The sequence below is a fragment of the Malus domestica genome, chromosome 05, assembly GCF_042453785.1.
Source record: "Malus domestica chromosome 05, GDT2T_hap1".
NCBI classification, from domain to species: domain Eukaryota; kingdom Viridiplantae; phylum Streptophyta; class Magnoliopsida; order Rosales; family Rosaceae; genus Malus; species Malus domestica.
The window spans coordinates 44,542,630-44,568,783 of NC_091665.1; the positions used below are offsets into that span (position 1 = coordinate 44,542,630).

Consider the following 26,154-nt stretch of genomic DNA (forward strand, 5'->3'; position numbering starts at 1 on the left):
TCGTTACTCTTTGATGGATATTTACATATACAATCAAACTATTTAGACACAAAATTAATTTACTTGATAAGATACTCTCTTAAATAAGACATGTAATGTGTCCAATTCTTGATCAAAATTAGGCTTTTAATATTCAAAGGCCGAGTGGCGTCACAAGATTTAATTATGCATGCATGTCATTTTCCTCATGAATTTTTCTTTTAACAAGAAATGATAGTAATTTTCTATTAACGAACGATAGCAAATATTTAGGTTGTCGCATGGATACAATTTCTAGTCACAAGACTCACAAATATATGATTTGGAGGTAGTTCACACAAACGAGCAATAATGCTAATCCTTTATTGGATACCACAAGCGTGTGAACTAGCACAAGCACAATCAGTACAAATCTGCCACAAAGACGGCAGGTGCAACATACTTAATTATACCAGTGCACCCATAATGTCACTGTCATATAAACGAGACCACATTAAATTATCACTAACAAACTAGGCCACATCAAAACCACCGCTACCAAAGTTTATAATCTTATCAATTAAATGTCTTTATTAAATCTTTTGACAACAGAAAAGAAAGCGTCATAATTAAGAAATTGATTTAATAACAGTGAGATATTAACGAGGCAGACCTTGCGTAGTTGCATTATAAATATGGAAGAAAACATTCGACGGTAATCCTATCGACTAAAAAAATTAAGCACGGAATATCTCAACAAAAAATAAAAAAAATAAAAAAAAGCACGGACTGCGTTTTATTCAACCTAGAAAATAATAAACTGTGTTCTTTTGTCAACCGTGAAGTCGTAACCAAGTTATTAATCACGCTTGGATCAGAGGGTTCACATTTCATGATGCTTGTGTTGATATCGTTTGTGTTTCCTAAACAAATTTGGACGGAGAACTTAAGGTCCGTCGAAACACGTTTACTTGGAATGATTTGATCAAAGTTTAGCAGAGCGAGAAATTTTTTAACTACGTGATCAGTTAGTCTTACGATGTTTTATCTCTAATAAGTATAAAATTTCTTAAATTGACTTGGACGTTATAGAAAGATGAAAGTGATATATTTATACACTCATAACTCAATTTTACTTTACACAGAACTTTGTTAATTGTTTGTTATTGATCTTCTTCGATTCATTTGATTCGAAACTGAAAATTAAAAGAGGTGTACAAAAAATAAAAATAAGTGCATGAATAGCACTATCTTACTTATATTACTAGGTCGAGGATCATTGTGTCCCAAACTTGATTAGAGGACTTGTCAAACTTAGCCTTAGTTTAGTACTAAGGTGATTCTGAAAAAAAGTGGCTATTAAAAAAAACTGGGAGTTTTTTTATGTTTGGTAAACATTCAGCTTTAGTTTTTTTTCACAGTTTTTGGTGAAAAAAACCCAAAAACACAAAGCTGCAAAACCCAGCTTTGAAAAACCAGTTTTTTTTTTACATCTGTTTTACATAAAAGTTTATCAAACACTATAATATTGTTTTTTTTTCAAAAGCACATTTACAAAAAAGTTTATCAAACACTCTGCTGCTTTATTTCACAGCTGCTTATTCTCATAGCACAGCAGAAACAATTTTTTTTTTAAAGTACAACAATATCAAACCAGCCCTAATGTGAGATTAGTGCTTTTGAAATATTTAGTGTAATCAAAACACAAAGTGGTACTTTACATGTCATTATCTAATTAAAGATTTTTTTTTAATTATCTCCTTAATTGAATAATAATATATGATATTTCACTCATGTGCCACATATCTTGAAAAATCTGTCGGGCCTTATTGTATGAAAGGGGGGGCGTGTATAATTGGTCACGTGACAATAGGGGAAGAAACACGTGTATTCTGAGTCGGCAAATGTTTATAGCTGGCAATGTTGACTCTAATAGGGGCATTTAAGTAAATTCCATAGCAGAAGTATAGTCGCGAATCGCGATTGATTCCATGCTTCAACTGTAGGGTAACTGTTGAGGTTAGAAACCAAAGGAAAAAAACAAAGTTACGAAAACACCCCCCCTGAAGTTTTAGCCAAAGACGGGACCTTTTTGTGTCGTTAAGTTGAAAAGCAGATAAATGATGACTTTCTCCAATAAATACAGAGATGCTAACTGGATAGATAATTTCAGTGACCAAGCAATTAACTTGGATAGAGTTTGCACAAAAACACAAGAAGAGTAAAATCCTTAAAGCAAATATGTCACAAAGTATTATATACGCAACAAATCCGAATCGATGTTTAGGGCATCTATACTCTAATGAGAAAATAAAAATTTGTGATAGAAAAATCTTATTTATGTTTCTGATAGATGTAAATGAAGCTATACTCCAATGAGAATAATGGAAATTTGAGATCCCATTTAATTTTGTCTCTTTGATTAGCGGGACTCATCACCAAAATATGTAAAAAAAGAAATAAATTTAAGTTTATATTTACATTTTTCGACGAAGATGGATAATTTATATTTCACCATTGGATAATTTTCCAGCAAAGAAAAAAATTATAAAATGTCCATTTCAAAGTACTTTTGAGAGATGCCCTTGAGAAGAAAACTTACTTACCGTTATAATTGTTTAGTAATCTGAAATAATTGTATACCGTTATGCATTTTAGAATCCAATTATGTAAATAATCATTCAATATTATGTGCTAAAATCTAGTTATGTAAAGATATGTGATTAACTCGAGATACAATAGTTATAACATTCCAAATTGCGAATAATCTGGTAGTTCTCGAAACAAAGAAAGAAAAAAGAAAATAAAAACTAACGAAAAGTTCTCAAAAACTTTAGTTTTTAATCAAAAGGACAATATAAATTGTAAGTGAATAGTACCAGAAGTGACTTTTCAAGGTAAAAAATGTCATTCACGTTAAAAGTGAACAGTACTAGGAGTGTTTGATTAAGATTCCAAAAAAAAAAACACTTTTGAAAACAAAATGTGAGAAGGGTGTAATAGTAATTTCATCAGGTGTATTACAATTGTTATTTTTCTTTTTTGGCATGAAAATGCGTATTAATGTGTTGTGAGTGTAGGATTTGGTGGTGAAAGTCTCTCTCTCTCTCTCTCTCTCTCTCTCTCTCTCTCTTCGCTCGAAGTCTTGAAGTCTTGAATTCTCAAAGACACTCCACCAGTTGAGCACCCAAAAACCTCGTAAACCCTTTTTCTTCCATTTCATTTCTTTACCGAGTGACGCGAGCGAGTTAAGAAATGGCGACTCAGTTACCGGACGATTTCAAGTGCCCAATTTCCCTCGAAATAATGTCCGACCCGGTTATACTCTCCTTACGTCACACCTTAGATAGGCACTCCATCTAATCTAAGTGTTGGACAAAAGAATTTTTCCTGCACGAAAGTATATGCTCTTTTGTTTTATTAGAAATTGAATTAGTTAATTACTTGAAATATAGTTTTTTTATTTTATTTTATAATATTTTCCGAGTTTCTGGAGGCATCGACAAAGTCAAATATCCCTAACGGGGATGTGGATACCTCATCGTTTGGCCATAACCCATAAGCACCTGACTTTTCCTGCAATTATGTTTAAGCACATTGCACTCTATCTTTAAAATAATAACAATAATAATACATCACTGTATATTATTTTTAAGTTAAGGGTGGAGCTATCCACCTACCTTTTTTTTATCTTTGACGTATATTTCTTAATTTTTAATCGTCGGATTATATGAATTAAAAATGATGAAAATACATAAGGTAATAAAAGATGTGTAAAAAGTAAAAATAAAAAATGTGTGGATAGCAAATTAACAACATCCTAAATTAATATCAACCTTACTTAGTTATTACACCCAATAATCAAGTATAGGATGGATTTGTGCTAGAATTCTTGATATTGTCAAGGTCAAGCCATGTATTTGGATCAATATGTTTTCAATCTAGAAAAAAATTATGTTGAAAATGAAAATTTTGAGTGAAATATATTGATTTTTCCTATAGTATAAATACGTGTTAAGTACGATGACCTATGAATGACATATGACTTACATTATGAGGATTGTATTTCCACATGAGTGTGTTAGGTATCTATTTATATATACATATATTTAATATTTCTAATAATACAAATCAAAAAAATTATATATATACATATATTAAATAAAAACATAACTGCTCCAACATGTATGCCTGGAAGTTGCGGGTAAGTTCACGTTGCATCAACGACTGGAAATCGAGGGCGCGTTTGCCGTTGCATCGACAACTGGAAGTCAAGCGTATGCCCTTAAATTAGCGTTACTGAAACTCAATCAAAGAAAAAGAAAATCCAACCTTTCCGGCTTTTTGTTTCTGCATGTCGAAAGAAGCAGCCATTTTAGCACTTAAACTCCTCCATGAGAAAGCTAACAATGAATTCTACTAAATTCTTTTTTGTCAGTACTGTATTGTTCCTCTTCCTTGTGATTCTTCCCTCTTCCATTTCGGTTACCCTAGACGCCATTACACCAAACCAACCCCTAAGAGAGGGCGACGTTCTTCTCTCCACCACTGAATTCTTTGCACTAGGGTTTTTTAAGCCAGGCAATTCTCATAACCGTTACATCGGAGTTTGGTACAACAAAATTCCAATCAAAACCATTGTCTGGATTGCAAACAGAGAAAACCCCATAGTTCCTACTGCTGGAACTGGACTTCTAGCCATTCATGCAGATCATGGTGGCCTTGTTATGTATGGGGAGGACCAAAATACCCCTTTCTGGTCCACTAATCTCACCGTCTCTTCTCCAAACAATTCCGTGATAGCCAAGCTTTGGGATACGGGAAATCTTGTTGTAGTTGAAATTAATGGCGGTAGTAGTGAAAAGGTGTTGTGGCAAGGTTTTGATTATCCCACAAATACGATGCTTCCTTTTATGAAACTTGGGCTGGACAGGCGATCCGGGTTGAACTGGTTCCTCACATCTTGGAAGTCCCAAGATGACCCGGGAATGGGCAACTGCTCGTACCGGATAGAGACAAGTGAGAGTCCACAGGGGTTCTTATACATGGGTCAGACTCCATTGTGGCGGACTGGACCTTGGATCGGTGAAAGATGGTCCGGGGTGCCTCAAATTAAAAAAACTTTCTACTCCAACGTTACTTTTGTGAACACTCAAGATGAGGTATCCATCATGGATGGTACTGTTTATGAATCAATCTTCTTTAAAATGGTGATCAATGAATCAGGAAACATTGAACGGTCCGCATGGCATGATAATAAATGGGTCCCGTATTGGTCGCCGGATCGGCAGTGTGATTTTTACGGGAAGTGTGGTCCGAATAGCATTTGTTACCCAAACCCAAACTTTGCGGATAAATTTGAGTGCAAATGCCTACCTGGATTCGAACCCAAGTTGCAACATGAGTGGTATTTGGGAGATTGGTCAGGCGGGTGCGTGAGGCAAAAAGGATCATCCGTTTGCCAAAACGGGGAAGGGTTCTTGAAGTTGGAAAGTGTGAAGGTGCCGGACACTTCTACGGCACGTGTGAACATGAGTAGGAGTGGGGAAGCATGTAAAGAAGAATGCCTGAGAAATTGTTCTTGCACGGCATACGCAAATGCAGATGAAAGGCAGGGAGGGAGTGGCTGTATAACATGGCATGGCGACTTGATTGACACGAGGACCTTTTTGTATACGGGTCAAGATTTGTATGTGCGAGTTGATGCAAATGTTTCAGGTATATTTCCATTATCAATTTATCTTCTTTCTTCTCTTTTCCTTATCAATAATTCCTCTTATAACGCCGAGGTTCCATGAAAAAAAAGATCTTCTTTCTTTATGTCATTAACAAATTTGAGGAATTATTATTTAGTTTGGTAGTTGTACGTTTGTTATCATTCTAAAAAAAATCATTTGGCACTGGTCTCTTGCCAAATAATAAAAGTGAAATTGTTTCGTCAAGAGTGTAAGATGACTTTTTTAGAGTACTAATTTTTTTTATAAAAAATTCAGAAATATCTATAAATTAATACTAAAAATTTAGTTCTTATGTTCATTGGAGCTTTTTACAGGGTTTTTTTTTTCCCGAATTTTTACAAGGTTTTTTAAACATGGAAATAAATGCGTGTATATCTGCAGCTCAATACGCAAAGAAGTCAAACAGTTCTTTTGGCAAGAAGAGGAAGCTGGAAGTTTCAGTAGCATGTGGTCTATTGTTCTTCCTTTTGTTTTCCCTTGCATGTTGGTTGGTAAAGAGGAAGAGAAAAGGTAAACAAATTTCCTTTTACTAGGTTGCCCTCTAATCATTCACAATTATGTAACTGGATATTGGTTTTAATTATTTAAGAACACAATATTATTTATTTATGTACTTTTATCACAGGTAAGAGAAGTCAGGATAAACTTTTCAATGTGACCATAGCATCAACCTCCTGGGAAGATTCTTCTGCTAGAACAAATATTGATGAAAGTGGAATAAACTCTGAATTACCATTCTTTGAACTAAGTACCATAGTTAAAGCCACACATAATTTCGCTTCCAACAACAAGCTTGGAACAGGTGGTTTCGGCTCCGTTTATAAGGTGCGTAGTTGCCCTGAGATAATGTCTCAAATCATAAATCAGACTTTGAATAGACATTTTTTAGATTTATTTTTTAGCCATCTGCACTCCAAATCAATTATTTTATTATTTTTTCCTCTACTCACCCTTGTAGTTAGGCCTGGCAAACGGGTCGTGTCTGTCGTGTTCTTGTCGTTTTCGTGTAGCACCTGTTATCTTAACGGGTCGTGTTGTGTCATACATGTTATCTTAACAGGTCCTTAACAAGTCGGGTCGGGTAAAGTGACCCGACCCGTTAAGAAAAATATATTTTTTTTCTTAAATTTGCACATACCACACTTTGCCACATAAATATTACTTCAAAACATTAAAACACATAATTTAATATATATATATATAATTATTTTAGTTTTTAGGGGTATAAAATTGTTAAATTAATATATATATATATATATATACATATAATTATTATAGTTTATTCATACTTTCATTAAGTATAACATAAGATTTTGTGGTATCCACTAATGTAATTTTTTAAATTGAAGATCGAATTCATTCATTGTATTCATATAGAGTCAAGGAGTGTAACTGTAAAAAATCATCAAAATCGGAGTTAAAATAACCGTTAAATAGTGATTTTTCGTTTTATAATCGTCGAAAAGTTTTGTCTCGTTACTTGATCTCTGAATGTTTGTTCTTTGCAATTTTTGGCGTATGCGATCTCGAAGTATATACAAACATGTATGACAGTTGGATTGTTGAAACTAGTTTCGTATAATGCGTATCCTATCAAAACAATAGATTCACTAACACTTAGTTTATTCTTACTTTCATTAAGTATAACATAAGATTTTGTGGTATCCACTAGTATAAATATTTTAAATTGAAGATTGAATTCATTCATTATATTCATATAGGGTCAAGGAGTGTAGCTGTAAAAAATCATCAAAATCGGAGTTAAAATAACCGTTAAATCGTGATTTTTCTTTTTATAACCGTTGAAAGGTTTTGTCCCATTACTTGATCTCTATATGTTTGTTTTTTGTAATTTTTGGTGTATACGATCTCGAAGTATATACAAATATGTTTGACGGTTGGATCGTTGAAACTAGTTTCGTAGAATGCATATCCCATCAAAACAATAGATTCACTAACACTTAAGAGTTTATTCATACTTTCATTAAGTATAACATAAGATTTTGTGGTATCCACTAGTGTAAATATTTTAAATTGAAGATCAAATTCATTCATTGTATTCATATAGGGTCAAGGAGTGTAGCTGTAAAAAATCATCAAAAATGTGATTTTTCTTTTTATAACCGTTGAAAGGTTTTGTCCCGTTACTTGATCTTTATATGTTTGTTTTTTGCAATTTTTGGCATATGCGATCTCGAAGTATATACAAACAAGTTTGACGGTTGGATCGTTGAAACTAGTTTTGTAGAATGTGTATCCCATCAAAACAATAGATTCACTAACACTTAAGAGTTTATTCATACTTTCATTAAATATAACATAAGATTTTGTGGTATCCACTAGTGTAAATATTTTAAATTGAAGATCGAATTCATTCATTGTATTCATATAGGGTCAAGGAGTGTAGCTGTAAAAAAATCATCAAAATCGGAGTTAAAATAACCGTTAAATAATGATTTTTCGTTTTATAACTGTTGAAAAGTTTTGTTCTGTTACTTAATCTCTGAATGTTTGTTTTTTGCAATTTTTGGCGTATGCGATCTTGAAGTATATACAAACATGTTTGACGGTTTGATCGTTGAAACTAGTTTCGTAGGATGCGTATCCCTTCAAAACAATAGATTCACTAACACTTAAGAGTTTATTCATACTTTCATTAAGTATAACATAAGATTTTGTGGTATCCACTATTGTAAATATTTTAAATTGAAGATCGAATTCATTCATTATATTCATATAGGGTCAAGGAGTGTAGCTGTAAAAAATCATCAAAATCGGAATTAAAATAACCGTTAAATTGTGATTTTTAGTTTTATAACTATCGAAAAGTTTTGTTCAGTTACTTGATATCTGAATGTTTGTTTTTTGCGATTTTTTAATGGTGCGATCTAGAAGCATATACAAATAAGTTTGACGGTTGGATCGTTGAAATTAGTTTTGTATAATTCATATCCCATCAAGTTCAATGGTATATATATATATATATATATATATATATATATATATATATTAAGTAGATTTAATTCTATTTATTTTGTACGTATAATTATTATAGTTTTTTGGGGTATAAAATTTAATTTAAAATTATATATATATATAATTATTATAGTTAATATTTTGGGGGTATAATTATTATAGGCTTTTTATATTAGCACCCCACAAAATGTTGAATGCACCCCATATTAAAATTTAATATTAAATGACTTATTTACTCCACTATGCAATGACAATTTTGACCTTATTAGGTTTTAAAAAAAATAAAAATTTATAAATACACCTCAAATCACTTTTAGCATATTATTTATTTTCTCAACTATCAAAACCCTTTCATCTTCCATTGTTGAATAAAACTCTAACCAATGAAACTACAAACATGTTGATTGAGAAAAATTGTTTTTGACGAATGGAATACAAAATCGATGTTTCTGAAGCTTTACATGAGATAAGACTTCACATTTTTCATTGTTTTAGTGATTTCGATGACATCAATAATTATTTAATCTTGCGTTTGCCGCATTATTTAAACTTCTATATATTCATATTCATCTTTTAGGGTTCATATTAATCTTGCGAACCTAGTAACATGAGTCGTATTAGTGCTAGAGTCATATACTACTTTTACAAATTGACGATAGCCATTCTCCACATGAACTCCTACTCTCAATCTTTAGCTGTTTGATTGACGTACATTTCTCATTGTGAGTTTTTCTTTCTTTTTTCTTCTTCTTTTCTTGTCACTGGGAGATGATCAGTGGAAAATGAGGAGAGACATGGCCTATATTTAAAGAAATCTGAGACCGATTCAGTTTTGATTTATTAATTAACTTCTACACCTGGATCATTAGCAGAGAGAGGGTCTTTATTTATTTTGTTCAAGACTAAGTCTAAAGACTTGTGAAATATATATAGAAGCATTCTTTGTTAGCAGTAACGAGAGAGTCTTTTTTTTTTCTTTTTTTTTACTCGAAAAGACTCAGCACCACGGGTCATTTTTAAGGCTTTTTAGAAGTTGAATAAGATGATTTCAAACTATACTAAGATGATTTCAAATCATCATTTTGAAATCATTCGGTAAACTAAACGTTCAGATGATTTGAAATATTTTGACAAATTAAACGTTCAAATGGTTAGATTCAATCCCTGAAAATTAAAAATGAGTGTTATAAGATTTGAGAAATGTGGGGTGTAAAGAAAATGTGGGGTGTATGTACAAAATATAAGATGTATATTGAGAATGTGGGGTGTGGGGGTATTATGGGAAAGTATGTGGGGTGTATTTAGATAATTTTTAAGTGAAAAAGCAAATATGGGGTGTATTAAGTATGTGGGGTTTATTCAACAATTTGTGGGGTGTTAATATAATTAGCCTTATTATAGTGTATATAATTATTATAATTATTATAGTTAATTTAATATATATATATAATTATAGTATTTTTTAGGGTTATAAAATTATTAAATTAATATTCTGCTTATCGTGTATCGTGTTACCCACGTATATACCCGAACCAACCAGTTATCTTAACAGGTGATTATCGGGTTACCCGATAACGACCCGATTCGTTATCGTGTCGACCCGAACACCTGTTAATTTCGTGTTGTGTTGTGTCGAGTTATTGGGTCGTGTCAGGAATTGCCAGGCCTACTTGTAGTTTAAACAAAAGAACATAATGAATAAATCTTGCAGAGAAAGAAATAGAATCAAGAAGAGAGAGGGAGCAAGATTTATAGAGAGAGAGAGAGAAAGAGAATCAAGAAGAGAGAGGGAGCAAGATTTATAGAGAGAGAGAGAGAGAGAGAGAGAGAGAGATTTTAGACAGAAAAAGTGAATCTTTGTTAATGGTTTCAGAAAAAATACAAGGTAGTGATCCATAAGGATATATATCCAAACTATATTGCTTACAAGCTAAGCTAACATTTAGCTCACAGGTTATTGACACTTGCAAACAATATTACAGTTAACAAAAATCAAGAGACCCGTCCAATAAAGACTGGAAAGGCTGACTCAAAAATATATTTCATTAAAATTCATACCCAATCAATAATCGATAAGTGATGGGAACTATCTTGTTTCGACTTTTCACAATTATCCCACACGGTGATGCGGGTTTTGAAATTGTATAAAACACATAGAAAGTTTTAAATCTATATATGATAAGCCATACTACTTATATACATGTGGAAATCTATTCACAAACCTATTCCTAAGCCATACTAATTATATATAAGTGATGGTTGCATGGTATTGATCTTCTACACAAAAAAAGCAAACGTTTTCCACCCTAGGAAATTGTTAAGCACCTATCAAACTAATTAATTGGAAACAGTATGGTGCTTCCCAATCTAAAGAGTCAATGACACTAAAGCAGCAGATTAGTGAATAGATTAGCGAATAGTTAATTATGATTTGTTTTGGGTCCAAAGAAACCTTGTTAGGTGATGGTGAATCAATATGAAAGTAAACAATGCCGATTTCAAAATGGATACTAAAGAGCTATTCATCCGCATAAGTAAATACATACCAACAGAAAAGTGGGCTAATCCAACCAATCTCACCAATGGACATTGTCACCCGAGCAATTCGGACTAAATCTTTGATGAAACAAAAAAATGCTGAGGAAAATGATCATTACCCAAAATTCCATTCTGAACAAATATATGGACCAATCTGAAGTAAGACGAAGAATTATGACATGAAAAACTTAATAAAACCCAATTTGAACGAAGAACTCAATCTGAAGCAGATTTTCACATGCAATAGTTCTAGAAGATGCCTAAGATGACAAGGAGTCATTTGAGACCATCAACTCAACCCCATTCGAACGCAATCCCAAAATCAAAAAGGACAAAATGGGCAAACAAAATCAAAGCATTTTTATGTACATGCATTGAGTTTTACTCCTTTGTTAATGTATAAATGCAATTTCAAGGGGAGGATATATATATAGAGCTACGATTATGTTGATAATTTTCTTGAAAGGTAAGTGCACTATAAGTTGAATTTGGATTATAAATTCAGGGTGTGCTTGATAATGGAAAGGAGATAGCAGTGAAAAGACTAGCCAAGAATTCTGGCCAAGGAATTGGAGAGTTTAAGAATGAAGTTGTGTTGCTTTCAAAGCTCCAACACAGGAACCTTGTGAGGATCATGGGTTGCTGCGTTCAAGATGAAGAGAAGATGCTGATCTATGAATACTTGGCAAACAAAAGTCTTGACTTTTTCATTTTCGGTATGTCTTTCTTTTACTTTTGTTCTTCTTTTTATACAAGCAATATTGTGGAGGGGAAATCGAGCTCAGGACCTCGGGTGCAGGATTGAATGCTCTAAACTCAACTCGGTTACAAGCACCTTTCTTTTCACTTGTGTATCTAAAATTGTCGGTTAAAAACCTTGAACCAAGCAAGAATACAATCTAATTTACTTTGCTTACTTTTTTCCCATACGAAGCAAAAGAGGCGTTCTTGGATTGGACAAGACGCCTTGAGATAATATGTGGGATTGCTAGAGGGATTTTATATCTTCATCAGGATTCAAGATTAAGAATCATCCATAGAGATCTAAAGGCCAGCAATGTTTTGTTGGATTCTGCTATGAACCCCAAGATTTCAGATTTTGGTATGGCTAGGATATTTGGAGCTGAACAAATTGAAGCAAATACAAACCGTGTGGTTGGGACATAGTAAGTTTCATTCAAGACTAAAAGTACACCTGTTTTTTACAATTTTCATCCCTATTTCACAAGGCCACAAACGTGAGTACAACTTTTGTTGAATACTACAGAAAGAAGCTGTGATACTTAATCAATTTTATTTTGTTGCTTCAGCGGTTATATGTCACCAGAGTACGCAATGGAAGGATTTTTTTCAGTAAAGTCTGACGTATATAGCTTTGGCGTTTTACTACTAGAAATTGTTACTGGCAGAAAGAACACTAGCTACTACCACGATAGTTCTTACTCAAATTTAGTTGGACATGTAAGCATAACATTAAGACGTACCAAACTTCTCTCCGTCTGCTTTTATAACTTGATGATTAATTTGTAAATGGTTTTTAGGTTTGGGACTTATGGAAGGAAAGTAGAGCCTTGGAAATCATTGATTCATCGCTGGGAGAATCATACCATGTCAATGAAGTTCTAAGGTGTATTCACATTGCCCTCTTGTGCGTGCAAGAGCAAGCGAAGGATCGTCCACTCATGTCAGCAGTGGTTTCCATGTTGGGTAATGATGCAGCAATTCCTTCACCAAAGCAACCTGGATTTTTGTTGAAGAGTGGGGACCCATCAGCCAATACAAAAGGAGCTTCCTCTATAAATGACATGACCCATACAGAAGTAGAAGGTCGCTAAGGGGAGAACTAGACGAATACTCGGAAATACCATCATTGAATTTAGAGTACGATCACGTGATAAGTGAGATAAGAATAGATGATATACTCCGATTTCACTCAATAATTTGCCTTTTAATTAGGGATCTAAGTTCTATATCTACAACACTCATCATCTCTCTTGTTGTAAATACATGCTATAAATTGTGTGCCTTATAACTAGGGATCTAAGTTCTATATTTGCAATACTCATCATCTGTCTTGTTGTAAATACAAAATATAAATTAATTGCAACACTCGTCATCAGTTCGACGAGGCTACATAAAAGTACTTTCTAACCGCCATAGACATTTAGGAGGGCTGAGAACTTTGTGGCTCAAGGTTTTAGAAGCAGGCATACTCAGACACTAATCAAGCCACGTGTCAACTAACAGTCAAGACTCAAAAACAAAAGTCTAGAGCGGGACATGAAGCTGGTCTGGCCTGCTCGAAGTGACATGACTAATTAATCAAGGCCTAGCGGGACGCTCGGCACACATTGGACATTTGGATGTTATGATAATTTAGTGTTAGAAATGATAATTTAGAGCTTGAATATTGTTCACTATCACATGTGCTAGTATATGCTTCAAAAAATTTTAGAGGCAAAATATTGTTAAAAATTATGATGCTCTTATTTGTACGGTGATTTATACAAAACACTGTATTAATGGTGATATTTACATAAAACTATATCATAGTGATTAGCGAATAGTGATTTCTACATAAAATTATATTAAAAATATTTGAGATGGTAGTCAAATCTTATGCATAAACTCTGTTGTGATAGTGCAAAAGTTTTTACAGATTAGAAATAGTCCAAAATTGTTTGAGTGCGGTATCGGGCTCGAATTTTTTAACCTCACTCTTGCTCATCTCCCATAAGAATCAAGTCAAGCTTACCCGCAAGCTCGAAAAAATTAAATAAGCCAAATTTAAACATAATAGTATTCAGTTCGGCTTGACTAGTTTGCAGTCCTACATTTATTTAAAACACCCCTCTGAATTATTACCCAAAGACGGGACCTTTTTGTATCTTTAAGTTGAAAAGCTGAGTGAATTATGACTTTCTCCAATAAATCCAGAGATGATAATTGGATAGATAATTCCACTGACCAATCAATTAACTGTTGGAAAATATTAGTATTTTGGTTTATTTGAATGTTTGGTTTTATGGGTTTAGCCCGTTAGAATTAGGTTTGTTAGAGATTAGGGTTAATTTATTATAAATAGGGTGCTTTGTTATTCATTAGAGAACAAGTTAGCCACAATGTAGTCTCTTAGGGTTTTGTAGCCGTTTCGGCATTCTCGTTTGTTTAATAATATTCTTATTATTTGTTAGTCTTGTTCGTTGCGCACTCTGATATTCAACTTGGTATCAGAGCGGGTTCGATCCTTAGGGTTCAACCCGTTCTCATTGGTATCAATTTGTTTGCCTTTGTCGTCGTTCGTTTTAGATTTGTTAGTTGGTATTGATTGTTTGCAAGGAAAAGAAAAATGAAAGGAAAAAAAAAAGTTTTGCTTGCAGAGGAGAAGATTCCCCAGCAAATAAAAAAATGGAACTTTAACGAAAAGCACCCGGTACTGTTCACTTTAACGAAAAACCACATTTTTACACTAAAAAGTCAATCCTGGTACTATTCACTTTACCCTTTATTTTGTCCTTATCATTAAAACTCAAAGTTTTCAAGCCCTTTTCATTAGTTTTCCTATAAAAAAAAGGGGACGAAGGAGAAAAGAAGAAAAAGAAGGAAAAAAAAGAGGAACCACGGAAAGGAAGAAGAAGGAAGAAAAAAATGGGAAAAAAAAAGGAAGGAAAAAAATATGGTTGTTTTGTGGTCCGTGTATTCTTGCATTGGGCATGGTAACTTGAACTTGGAATGGAAATTTGGCATCGACATTGGTATCGGCATCGGCATTGGTATTGGCATCAGCATCGGAATCGGCATTGGAATCGGCATTGGAATCGGCATCGGCATCAGCATTGGTATTGGCATCGGCATCAGCATTGGAATTTGAAGGCTTGCATCCACATCTGCTTGTTGGCAAACTCATGTCGTCTACCGCCATGAGTTTGATAGGGGGTGTTGGAAAATATTAGTATTTTGGTTTATTTGAATGTTTGGTTTTATGGGCTTAGCCCGTTAGAATTAGGTTTTGTTAGAGATTAGGGTTAGTTTATTATAAATAGGGTGCTTTGTTATTCATTAGAGAACAAGTTAGCCACAATGTAGTCCCTTAGGGTTTTGTAACCGTTTCGACATTCTCGTTTGTTTAATAATATTCTTATTATTTGTTAGTCTTGTTCGTTGCGCACTCTGATATTTAACTTTAACTTGGATAGAGTTTGCACAAAAACACAAGAAGATTAAAACCCTTAATGCAAATATGTCACAAAATACTATATACGTGACAAATCCGAATCGGTGTTTAGGGGCATCTCTAATGAGAAAATACAAAATTTGAGAGGAAAAATCATATTTACGTTTCTGATCGATGTAAATGAAGCTATACTCCAATGAGAATGATGAAAATTTGAGATCCCATTTAATTTTGTCTCCTTGATTAGTGGGACTCACCACCAAAAGATGTAAAAAAGAATATAAATTTAAGTTTTTATTTACATCCTTCAACGAAGATGAATAATTTATATTTCGCCATTGGATAATTTTTCAGCAAAGAAAAAAATATAAAATGTCCATTTCAAAGTACTTTGAGAGATGCCCTTGAGAAGAAAAGCTTACTTACCGTTATAATTGTTTAGTAATCTGAAATAATTATTTACCGCTATGCATTTTAGAATCTATTGTGTAAATAATTATTCAATGTTATGTGCTAAAATCCAGTTATGTAAAGATATGTGATTAACTCGAGATAGAGTAGTTATAACATTCCAAATTTCGAATAATCTGGTAGTTCTCGAAACAAAGAAAGAATGAAGAAAAAAAACCTCTGAAAACAAAATGTGAAAAGGTGTAATAGTAATTTCATCACTGTATTACAATTGTTATTTTTCTTTTTTGGGCGTATTAATGTGTTGTGAGTGTATGATTTGGTGGTGAAAGTCTCTGTCTGTCTCTGTCTGTCTCTGTCTGTCTCTCTCTCTCTCTCTCTCTCTCTCTTCGCTCGAAGTCTCAAAAACACACTCCACCAGTAGCACCCGAAAACCTCGTAAACCTTTTTCTTCCATTTCATTTCTTTACCGAGTGACACGAGCGAGCGAGTTGAGAAATGGCGACTCGGTTCCCGGACGATTTCAAGTGCCCAACTTCCCTCGAAATAATGTCGGACCCGGTTATACTCTCCTCGGGTCACACCTTTGATCGGGCCTCCATCCAACGCTGGCTCGACGCCGGTCACACCCGGTTACAAAAGGGTTGATTGCTATTGCACTTGTTCAGTTCGTTCTTCTGATCCGGTGCTGCGCTTCAATCGATAGTATAACAACTGATCAAGCGATCAGGGATGGCGAAGTTCTATTCTCTAGTGGAGAAGTGTTTGAGCTTGGTTGATCTTCAGCCCCAGAAAATCTACGAACACTATGTTGGAATCTGGTATAAGAAAGATGTAGAAAAAAGAGTTGTATGGGTTGAAAACAGAGACAATCCTGTCAATGACACTTCAGGAATCCTCTCAACTGGTGCAAATGGTAACCTCTTCCTCTATGCCGAAAACCAAAGCGATATTCCCCTCTGGTCTGCCATATCCAATGTTTCAATCGCATCATTACCATCCAATTCCACACATGAGCCTAATTACAAAGCTCAGCTCTTAGATACTGGAAATATTGTGGAGGGGAAATCGAGCTCAAGACCTCAGGTGCAGGATTGAATGCTCTTAACTCAACTCAGTTACAAGCGCCATTCTTTTCACTTATGTATCTAAAATTGTCGGTTAAAAGCCTTGAACCAAGCAAGAATACAATCTAATTTACTTTGCTTACTTTGCTAGTGGGATCTTATATCTTCATCAGGATTCGAGATTAAGAATCGTCCATAGAGATCTAAAGGCCATCAATGTTCTGTTGGATTCTGTCATGAACCCTAAGATTTTAGATTTTGGTATGGCTAGGATATTTGGAGCTGAACAAATTGAAGCAAATACAAACCTTGAGGTTGGGACATAGTAAGTTTCCTTCAAAACTGAAAGTACACTTATTTTTTACAATTTTCATCCCTATGTCACAAGGCCACAAACGTGAGTACAACTTTTGTTGAATAATACAGAGAGATGCTGTGATAATTAATCACTTTTACTTTGTTGCTTCAGTGGTTATATGTCACCTGAGTACGCAATAGAAAGACTTTTTTCAGTAAAGTCCGATGTATATAGCTTCAGCATTTTACTACTAGAAATTGTTACCGACAGAAAGAACACCGGTTACTACCAAGATAGTCTTTACTTAAATTTAGAGCATAACATTAAGACATTACCAACGTTCTCTCCGTCTGCTTTTATAACTTGATGATTAATTTGTAAATGGTTTTTAGGTTTGGGACTTGTGAAAGGAAAGTAGAGCCTTGGAAATCATTGATTCATCTCTGGGAGAACCATACCCTGTCAATGAAGTTCTAAGGTGTGTTCACATTGCCCTTTTGTGCGTGCAAGAGCATGCAAAGGATCATCCACTCATGTTAGTAGTGGTTTCCATGTTGGCTAATGATGCAGCAATTCCTTCACCAAAGCAACCTGGATTTTTGTTGAAGAGAAGTTATCATACTAGTGGAGACCCATCAGACAATACTGAAGGAGCTTACTCTATAAATGACATGACCCATACAGAAGTAGAAGGTCGCTAAGGAGAGAACCAGACATATACTCGAAAAGATTATATCAATCAATTAAGAGTATGGTCTCTTATGAGTGAGATTAGAAGAAAGGATATGCCCTGATTTCACTCAATAATTTGCCTTATAACTATTGATCTAAGTTCTATATCTACAACACTCGTCATCTGTCTTGAAATGCCGCTCCTTTCATTTTGCATATCATTGAACTTTTGGTATTTTGTAATAATGTACTAATGTTTTTTCATTAGACTCTTATTTTGGGGTATGTAATACTTAAAAGACAAATGTTGTTTTTATATTTTGAAGTAATATTTATGTGACTATATGGTATACATATACTAATTTAGTATTATGTTTTCAATTTTTTGGGGGTCAAATTATGTTTTTCATTTTCATTATTTATTGATTTAAAATATATTTTTTTAACTGGTGTTGGGGGACTTTTAGGTCGAGGCGGACTTGGGCTTTGAGAACGTCACCCTTGGTGCAAGTTCGTGACAAGTCTGGGATATCTCGAAGGAGGTAGCTTGTCCTAGGAAACACCCTGGTAACATCAACGGCTCAAAGATAGCACAAAAGATCAAGATAATGACTTGCTCAAGCAAAGCATGGTGTGGAAGCTAGAAGATTATCGGTTTACATGAGAGAAAGAAGGTTTGCATGGTTGCATGGCATTCTTAGTTGCATGTTTCGGGCTTTCCTAGGGTGATAGCAAGGCTTCTAGTGGCTGAGATGTTTGATGGAGGGCTGTGGAAATCACTACAATTGCATGAATGGTGATACTTGAAGCTTAGAGTATGCATCTGGACTAGATGGAACTCTTTGGGCTTCTTCCTGGGTGGAAACATCTTACTATGTTTTGTCTATCTCTCTCTATGTATTTCTCTCTGCGTTCTAACCTCCTCATTTCTAATAGCTTCTCCCCCTCTTTAGATAGGTGAAGAGCTTCTCTTTAGATTTCAAGAAATATCTCTTTGTGGCTTGGTCTTCCCCTCATTTCTCCCTAGCTATCCCAGTATTTCCCTTTTGGTGTAAACTAGATGCACTGTTTGAGTTATGCAGATTGCTGTTTCTTGAGATGCAGCTTTCCTAGGGCGGCCTTCCGCAAGCGCTAAATCTAGTAGCGCGCTTCTGGGCTTTTGTGCATTCGCTGTCTGTGCAGGCTGGGAATGGAAAGTCAGCATTAAATGCCTGACTTGCTAAGCTTGACATGCATTTAATGTAAGAATCTAGTTTAATTCTAATTAAGGGGATTGGCTTACTAGGGAAATGGATAAACTAGGCTAGCTCTCATTCCCAATGATGCCTGCGTGAAATACAAAGGGTATAGGCTTGGATCTTTAGGCTCCTAAGCAGCCCAAAGTCTTCCATGACCCTAATTCCACATAGGCCCGATAACCTTATGTAATCATCCACACCACAATCCACTTAGCAAGTCTCGAATATGTGACTTGGGCTTAGCGTGAATATTGACTAAGGAGGCATGGCGTGATGAATAATACGTGAGCATGGTGTGAGTATTCCGCTTAATTCTTGTGGCATGGCATGCTTGTAAATATATTCCTTGTTGGTCCCGTGCCTTGGCATGTGCTTGGGCTTGAATGTAGGCTTTGCATGATAATTGGGCTTTGAGACTTGGTAGGATCGATGCGTGACATTTTTAGGCCCCAACAACGAGTAAATTGTAACAGGTCAGGTCATATTACCTAATAATATTAACGGGTTGATTTCGAATCAGGTCATATTACCCGTTTACTTTAACGGATATTGCCTGACACGACCCGTTAAGATATTGGGTATGTCACGAAAACGACATGAACACGAAAAACACAACATGAATACCAGGTCTAATGCTCGACACACATTAGACCTTTGGATGTTATGATAATTTAGTGTCAGAAATAATAATTTAGAGGTAGAATATTGTTGACTATCACATGTGCTAGTATATGCTTCAAATAATTTTAGAGGTACAATATTGTTAAAAATTATAATGCTCTTATTTGAACGGTGATTTATACAAGGGGAAACTTGATATAAGCAATTTTTTTTAGCCGATAGTAGGAATAGTCCAATTTATTTAAATAAGTCCAATTCTTTAAATTTAATTATTTAATTATCAATAATTATCTATTAAATGATAAGATTTATTATTACTTTAGTCTAAAGAAAGGTTTGGAATTGACACTGTAGAAATGAATAGTGTTTCAATTCGAATTTCAGATTAATTACTACCATGCCATTGATCTTTCTGTTGGTTTTGGGTCAGCAGCCCAGCCTTCAGCCAGGCCCAAATGTGTTGGTTTTAGCTGGGAAGCAAGGCCCTCAATGAGGCCTAAATTATTTAACTACATTTTTGCCCATCTAGTGTAACATCCCACATCGCCCAGGGGAGTAAATCATGTAAGCCTTATATGTATATTCTCATCTCTACCTAGCACGAGGCTTTTTGGGAACTCAATGGCTTTGGGTTCCGTAGGAACTCCGAAGTTAAGCGAGTAGCTCGTGAGAGCAATCCCATGATGGGTGACCCACTGGGAAGTTCTCGTGTGAGTTCCCAGAAATAAAATCGTGAAGGCATGGTCGGAGCCCAAAACGGACAATATCGTGCTACAGTGGAGTTGAGCCGGGGATGTGGTGAGGGCCCGGGTCGGGATGTGACATCTAGGATTACAATCTGATAGTAGGGATGGTTTATTACGAAGGGCAATTTTGTCCTCTCTGTTTTGGGCGAGATAGGGGGTCACTGGTTAGGTATCATTTGCTGTCGTTCAATTAGGGTTTCGGGAAGGGTCTGCGAGAGAGAGATAGATAGAGAGAGAGATGGCGATGGAAGAAGAGAGAGGGGGAGGGGTAGGGGTCTCGACACTGTTGCTGCAGATGAGAGGGTCGGTATGGTCAAAGAAAACCATATGGGTCGTCAGGATTTCAGGGAGATAGGGAAGGGGTCATCAACAAACCCTACCGAGGGTAAGGTGTGCCGGATCTTGCGTTGCATGCCTCAAATCCAAAGGTTAGTTCCTTTTTAAAATTGTTTTCTTTAATGGTGCCTTAGATTTTCTAATTGTTTAGTATGTTAGGTCCAGTTTTAGGGGATTTGTGATTTTATAGAGAGAGATGGATAGGGAGATAGAGATTGACAGAGGGAAGAAAAAGCATGGTTGTGTGCATTTTTTTGGGTTAATTAATGGGTTAGCGCACAGGGTCAGTGAGGAGAGTGACAAAGGGGTGTATAGGAGGGTATGGGTTTTCACTTTTTTGCTCTGATTCAACAGGTTATGCACTGTTTGAAAATCATTGTTTATTGTTTTGTTTTCCGTTTGCTTTGTTAAAACCATATTTCAATTTTTTTGGTTTCATTGTGCTCATTTATGTGCTTCTTAATAACTTCCTGGTGTTTGCTTCTCATCCCTTTGTTGGTAGATTTTTCCCCATTTCTTGGTTCCTTATGTATTCCTTGGTACAAATCTGTCTAATTTTTGGCTATGTGATGATCCTTGCAGGTGAGCTACATTAATGTTGTTTTGAAACACAGAGCTTCATCCCCTCGAATATGCAATTCATAGTAGCAGCCTCACCCTTTCACTATTATCTGCTTAAAGCAAAACATTTTTATTATGGCCTTGGTTTCTTGACATTTTTAGGTATATAATTTGCTATACTTTTGTTTTGGTTACTTCAGTTAGATGTAATGTCACCTAACATAGTATAATAGACAAAATCACCATCTCTGTTCTCTTCAAGATAATTTATTTCGTAATCCAACTTTGTTTGCAAGCTTTGTTTGCAATAGTATGTATAAGCCAGATCTCTTATTTCCCTGCAAATGAATAGAATTAATGCAATCCTCGGTCAAATCATTTATCACATTCAGACAAGTTCCCAATTATTTTTGCATATGAAGAAGACCATCTTCACCAACACCGGATTTATCTGCAAACTTAATTTTGATCACCCCGAACTTATTAATCAAGAAGCCACTGTTTTAATAAAATTTGGCATAATCTTTAACATGAATATAGAAGGAAAGAATGGATGTATATGTGTAGAAATTATGTTGGAAGGTTGGTTAAACTTAGGCTTATTCTCAAGTATAGTATAAATTCTTGGGTTATTTGGATTTCAGTATTTATCAAACTTTGCCTTGCTTATGTATTGATCTCATAACTGTCGCTTTCATACAACAACCCAAATATGGAATCTGCCATCTGGATTCTATATGGAAGTTGTGAAGCTTTTTTCCCTCAAAATTTTGGTCTTTTTGTTTTTGTATGTTGGTTTAAAACAAGGGTTATTCTACAAAATGGTCCCTGAGATTTGCATGATCAATAGAAATGGTCCTTGAGATTGAAAATCAATATAAATAATCCCTGAGATTGTCCACCATCCATGATTTTGGTCATTCCGTTAAAAACTCTTTGGGCAATTTTCAAAGCTTCGTAACTTAATTGATTCTTAACCAAATTTGACCCATAATATATAAAAATGAATATAAGAAAGTGTAGAACAAGATTATACCTATTTGGAAGCCCAATGATTTCCAGAGATGGCTTGAAAATAGCCTGAAAGGTGACTGGTCCGTGGGAAAACTGGAAAACTCGCCAGAAACTAAGTAAACTTTAAGCGTTCATAACTTCTTCAATACTCAACGAAATCAAGTGATTCAAAAATGAAAATCATACTTCTCAAAGATACGAAGAGAATGGTATCTTTCTTTACTACTAACTTGCCATGATTTAGCCGGAAAACTGCTCGAAAGTGGCTAACTCAAAAATGGTTAGCCACATTTGAGCCGTTGTTCAACCAAAACACAGCGATTTAGCCTTCAAAAAAAGTACCATTCTCTTCGTCTCATCAAGAAGTATTATTTTCATTTTTGAATCACTCGATTTGGTTGAGTATTGAATAAGTTATGAATTTTTAAAGTTTACCCAGTTTCCGGCGAGTTTTCCAGTTTTCCCATGGACCAGTCACCTTTTAGGCTATTTTTCGGCCATCTCCGGCAACCATTGGGCTTCTAAATAGATATAATCTTATTCTCCACTTTCCTATCTTCATTTTGATATATTATGGGTCGAATTTAAGAAACAATTGAGTTACAAAGCTTTGAAAGTTGCCCAAAATCGTTTTTAACTAAAGGACAAAATCATGGATGTTGGACAATCTCAGGGACCATTTTGTATAATAACCCTTAAAACAAATAAAAAGTTTTTGTATTGGTATTTTGCTTTTGTTCCTAAACAATGGCAATTTTTTACTTCTGAAATGATTGTCACCTTATTATTTGTTTATGTGCCAGTGCCAAGTTCTGATGGTGCTCATTGCTCTAGGAAAATTGGGAGGGGAAATTTTCATATGCTTTGTGGAATCTTTGATGCAATTAGCATTTTAAATTTGACCCCTCCCATTAGTTTTTTTTTTTTCTGATAAATTCTGTTGCGATCTATGTGTGTTGCTGATGAAAGAAGATAAAGGTTTAGCCATGATTCTTAATGGTCCCTGAAACTTGTTGATGCACAAAATCAGTGGGGAATTTGGTATAACAGAAAATGTTAAGTTTGTGACCTTCGCTAGATTGCTCCGGTCACTAGTGTGGATAAGTATGTAAATGGACAGAGACAAGGAAGCAAACACAAGATGTACGTGGTTCACCCAGATTGGCTACGTCCACGGAGTAGAGAAGTTCTCATTAATTGTGAAGGGTTTACACAAGTACATAGGTTCAAGCTCTCATTTAGTGAGTACAAGTGAATGATTTAGTACAAATGACATTAGGAAATATTGTGGGAGAATGATCTCCTTTTATAAAAGAGAGTTTCTAGTTTTGTTTTGACGTTAACACGTGTCGTGTTGTGATTAGCTTCTGATGTTGACACGTGTCGTGCTATGATTGGCTTCTGATGTCGACATGTGGTGCACTGTGATTGGCCTTTTGGTTGGAGGGAAACTCTTTTGGGTCCTTGACGGTATAACGTTGATTAGTGCTTAGTAGTTTTGGGATTGGTCAAGTATGGTATAAACAAAACTCATGGGTACTTTCACTTACTATGCATACGGTGATAATTGTGGCTGAGGCTGTTATGATTCATAACTAGGCAATTTCCTCTCACATTTCCTTTGGTTGTGTAATGATTTTCTTTTGTCCTAACTTCACTTGCCATCATATGTTTAGGCTTGGGTTACCCTTGGTAGAGCAAAGTTAAACTTTGGGGAGGCTGATAGTGCCATTCAAAGCTTTGACAGAGCATTAGCCATCAAGGTACTGTTTCACCTTTCAAGAAATTATAATTTGTACTTCTCAAACTTCTTACACTTTTTTATGCCTCTTTGAGCCACTGACCTTAGGTGGAGTCTGATACTGCAATATTATGTACTAATCTAATAAACCCTGCAGCTTATTCGTCTTCTTCATGGGTAAAATAACATGACAGAAAGAAGCAGTAACCAGTTCACCCATTCCCTTGATGATCGTTATAATCTTTGTTTTCTTAGTCTCCTCTATGCCCTCCTCATCAAGAAAGTTCTTAAACCTGTTCCCATATGTGTATTGTTAAGTTGCTAATTTATAGATTAACCTACTGTGATTCTGTGCTTGAAGTCAGGCATATGGTTAGACTTCCAAATTGATGCCTTAGTAGCTTCAATGCTTGCCTTAAAATTACTATAGGCATAACTGTTACAGTTTGTTTGTACCATACTTGACCAATCCCGAAACTACCGAGCACCGGCCAACGCTATACTGTCAAGGACCCAGAAGAGTTCCCCTCCGACCAGGAGGCCAATCACTACTCGACACGTGTCAAGATTAGAAGCCAATCAGAGCGCAGCACGTGTCGACATCAAGAACCAATCATAACATGACACATGTCAATGTGACAAAGCTACAAGTTTTTCTATAAATAGGGGTCATTCCCCCACAATATCGCCTAATGCCATTTTGTGTTAAATCATTCACAAGAACTCACTAAATTGAGAGCTTGATCCTTTGTACTTGTGTAAGCCCTTCACTACTAATAAGAACTCCTCTACTCCGTGGACGTAGCCAATCTGGGTGAACCACGTACATCCTGTGTTTGCTTCTCTGTCTCTATTCATTTACGTACTTATCCTCACTAGTGACGGAAGCAACCAAGCGAAGGTCACAAAACCTGACACTTTCTGTTGTACCAAAGTCTTCGCTGATTTTGTGCATCAACATTTGGCGCCGTCTGTGGGAAACGACACTTATTCCTACTCTCTTCAGCTGTGTCAAGCTGGTTTCTATCATTCGTACACTTTCTTTTGATCTGGCATCCCTCTCCAGCATGGGAAGCGAAGGAAGCCACAGCACACAGAATGACACCCCCCTTGCACATAGTGCGAAACAACGAAAGAAGGAAGGAAAACGAGTTATTCTTCAAGCTAAAGTCGATGAGTTGGAAGCTTAGAACAACAAGATAGCAATGAGGAATGAGGTCCTCCAGGAGCAATATGAGAAGCTCTTCGAGACACTTCACGAAGCTAGGCAAGCTCAGACACGCGAGCTTGTTGCCCCCGTGGAAGTCAACCATCAACTGGGTGCCCTCCAACATGGAGGGTCACATGCATTCGACATAGATATCCCTGATAGGGAACAAATTACCCCTCGATTTGATAATCAACATGAGGCTTCTCTTAACCCAGTTGCTTCGACCCGAACCATGAGAAGCGGAGGGAGACACCTCTTTGCTGAAGGGGCAGAAGGATCGAAAGCTGTCTTTCGCGATTGTCGGGATTTCCTGAAGCAACGTCGAGAGAATTCCATCCATATAAGCTCAAAGATCAATGACCCAAGGATTTCTGAGAGACTCGGTCCCCTGCCACGGCCCGAGCCGGCCACCAACTTGGGGAAGGGGCAACAAGTCCTAGAGAGACATGAGGGTACAGGGGACTCAGAGGTGTTCCGACAGACATACCCTGGAAGCCAGTACAGCGAGTCCAGGGAAAAATCACATGCCCTTGATCAAACCTTCCTAATTCCAAGAGGAGATGGAGATTTACGAAAGAAAGCTCCAGTGGCACATAACTCCGCTCAGGACCCCCTTGTCCTACAACTTCTTGAGGAAGTAAACAAGTTGAAGGCTGAACGTCAGGCTAAAATACCTGACTGGAACCAACCCAGGCCTGGCCCTCTTACAAGGAGGATCCTCAACACCCCCCTTCAAGCAAAGACAAAGCAGAAGCTTGGCTTGCAACTTTATACTGGGAAAGAGGACCCGATTGAGCACCTTAACCTCTTTGAGTCCACCATGGCATACCGGATGCACACCGACGAAGAGCGATG

The 26,154-nt window shown here is 35.8% G+C and overlaps 1 protein-coding gene and 1 long non-coding RNA gene across 3 annotated transcripts; both read left to right on the forward strand.

Moving 5' to 3' along the window:
* Positions 1–4,137: 4,137 nt before the first annotated feature.
* Positions 4,138–13,317, forward strand: LOC139187499 (G-type lectin S-receptor-like serine/threonine-protein kinase At1g11410). 2 transcript variants are annotated; one of them, XM_029103257.2, is made up of 7 exons: positions 4,139–5,676; positions 6,078–6,206; positions 6,322–6,521; positions 11,716–11,926; positions 12,145–12,376; positions 12,521–12,671; positions 12,752–13,317. In XM_029103257.2, the coding sequence occupies exons 1-7, from the start codon at positions 4,353–4,355 to the stop codon at positions 13,043–13,045; spliced, it is 2,541 nt and encodes an 846-aa protein (XP_028959090.2). In that variant the 5' UTR covers positions 4,139–4,352; the 3' UTR covers positions 13,046–13,317. The 2 variants fall into 2 exon arrangements, with proteins under 2 accessions (XP_070678971.1, XP_028959090.2); XM_070822870.1 differs by lacking the exon at positions 12,521–12,671 and having other exon boundaries at positions 4,138–5,676; positions 12,752–12,891.
* Positions 13,318–16,202: 2,885 nt separating this feature from the next.
* LOC139196593 (uncharacterized) lies at positions 16,203–18,182 on the forward strand. The gene is made up of 2 exons (XR_011581666.1): positions 16,203–17,187; positions 17,553–18,182. It is a non-coding gene; the product is annotated as an uncharacterized lncRNA (long non-coding RNA).
* The last annotated feature ends 7,972 nt before the right edge of the window (positions 18,183–26,154 follow it).

Excerpts from the sequence above, each read along its gene's own strand:
- LOC139187499 (XM_029103257.2), top strand. The coding sequence starts at position 4,353 with ATGAGAAAGCTAACAATGAATTCTACTAAATTCTTTTTTGTCAGTACT. Across the intron at positions 5,677-6,077 it reads AGTTGATGCAAATGTTTCAG|CTCAATACGCAAAGAAGTCA; the intron begins GTATATTTCCAT and ends GTATATCTGCAG. Across the intron at positions 6,522-11,715 it reads GTTTCGGCTCCGTTTATAAG|GGTGTGCTTGATAATGGAAA; the intron begins GTGCGTAGTTGC and ends TTATAAATTCAG.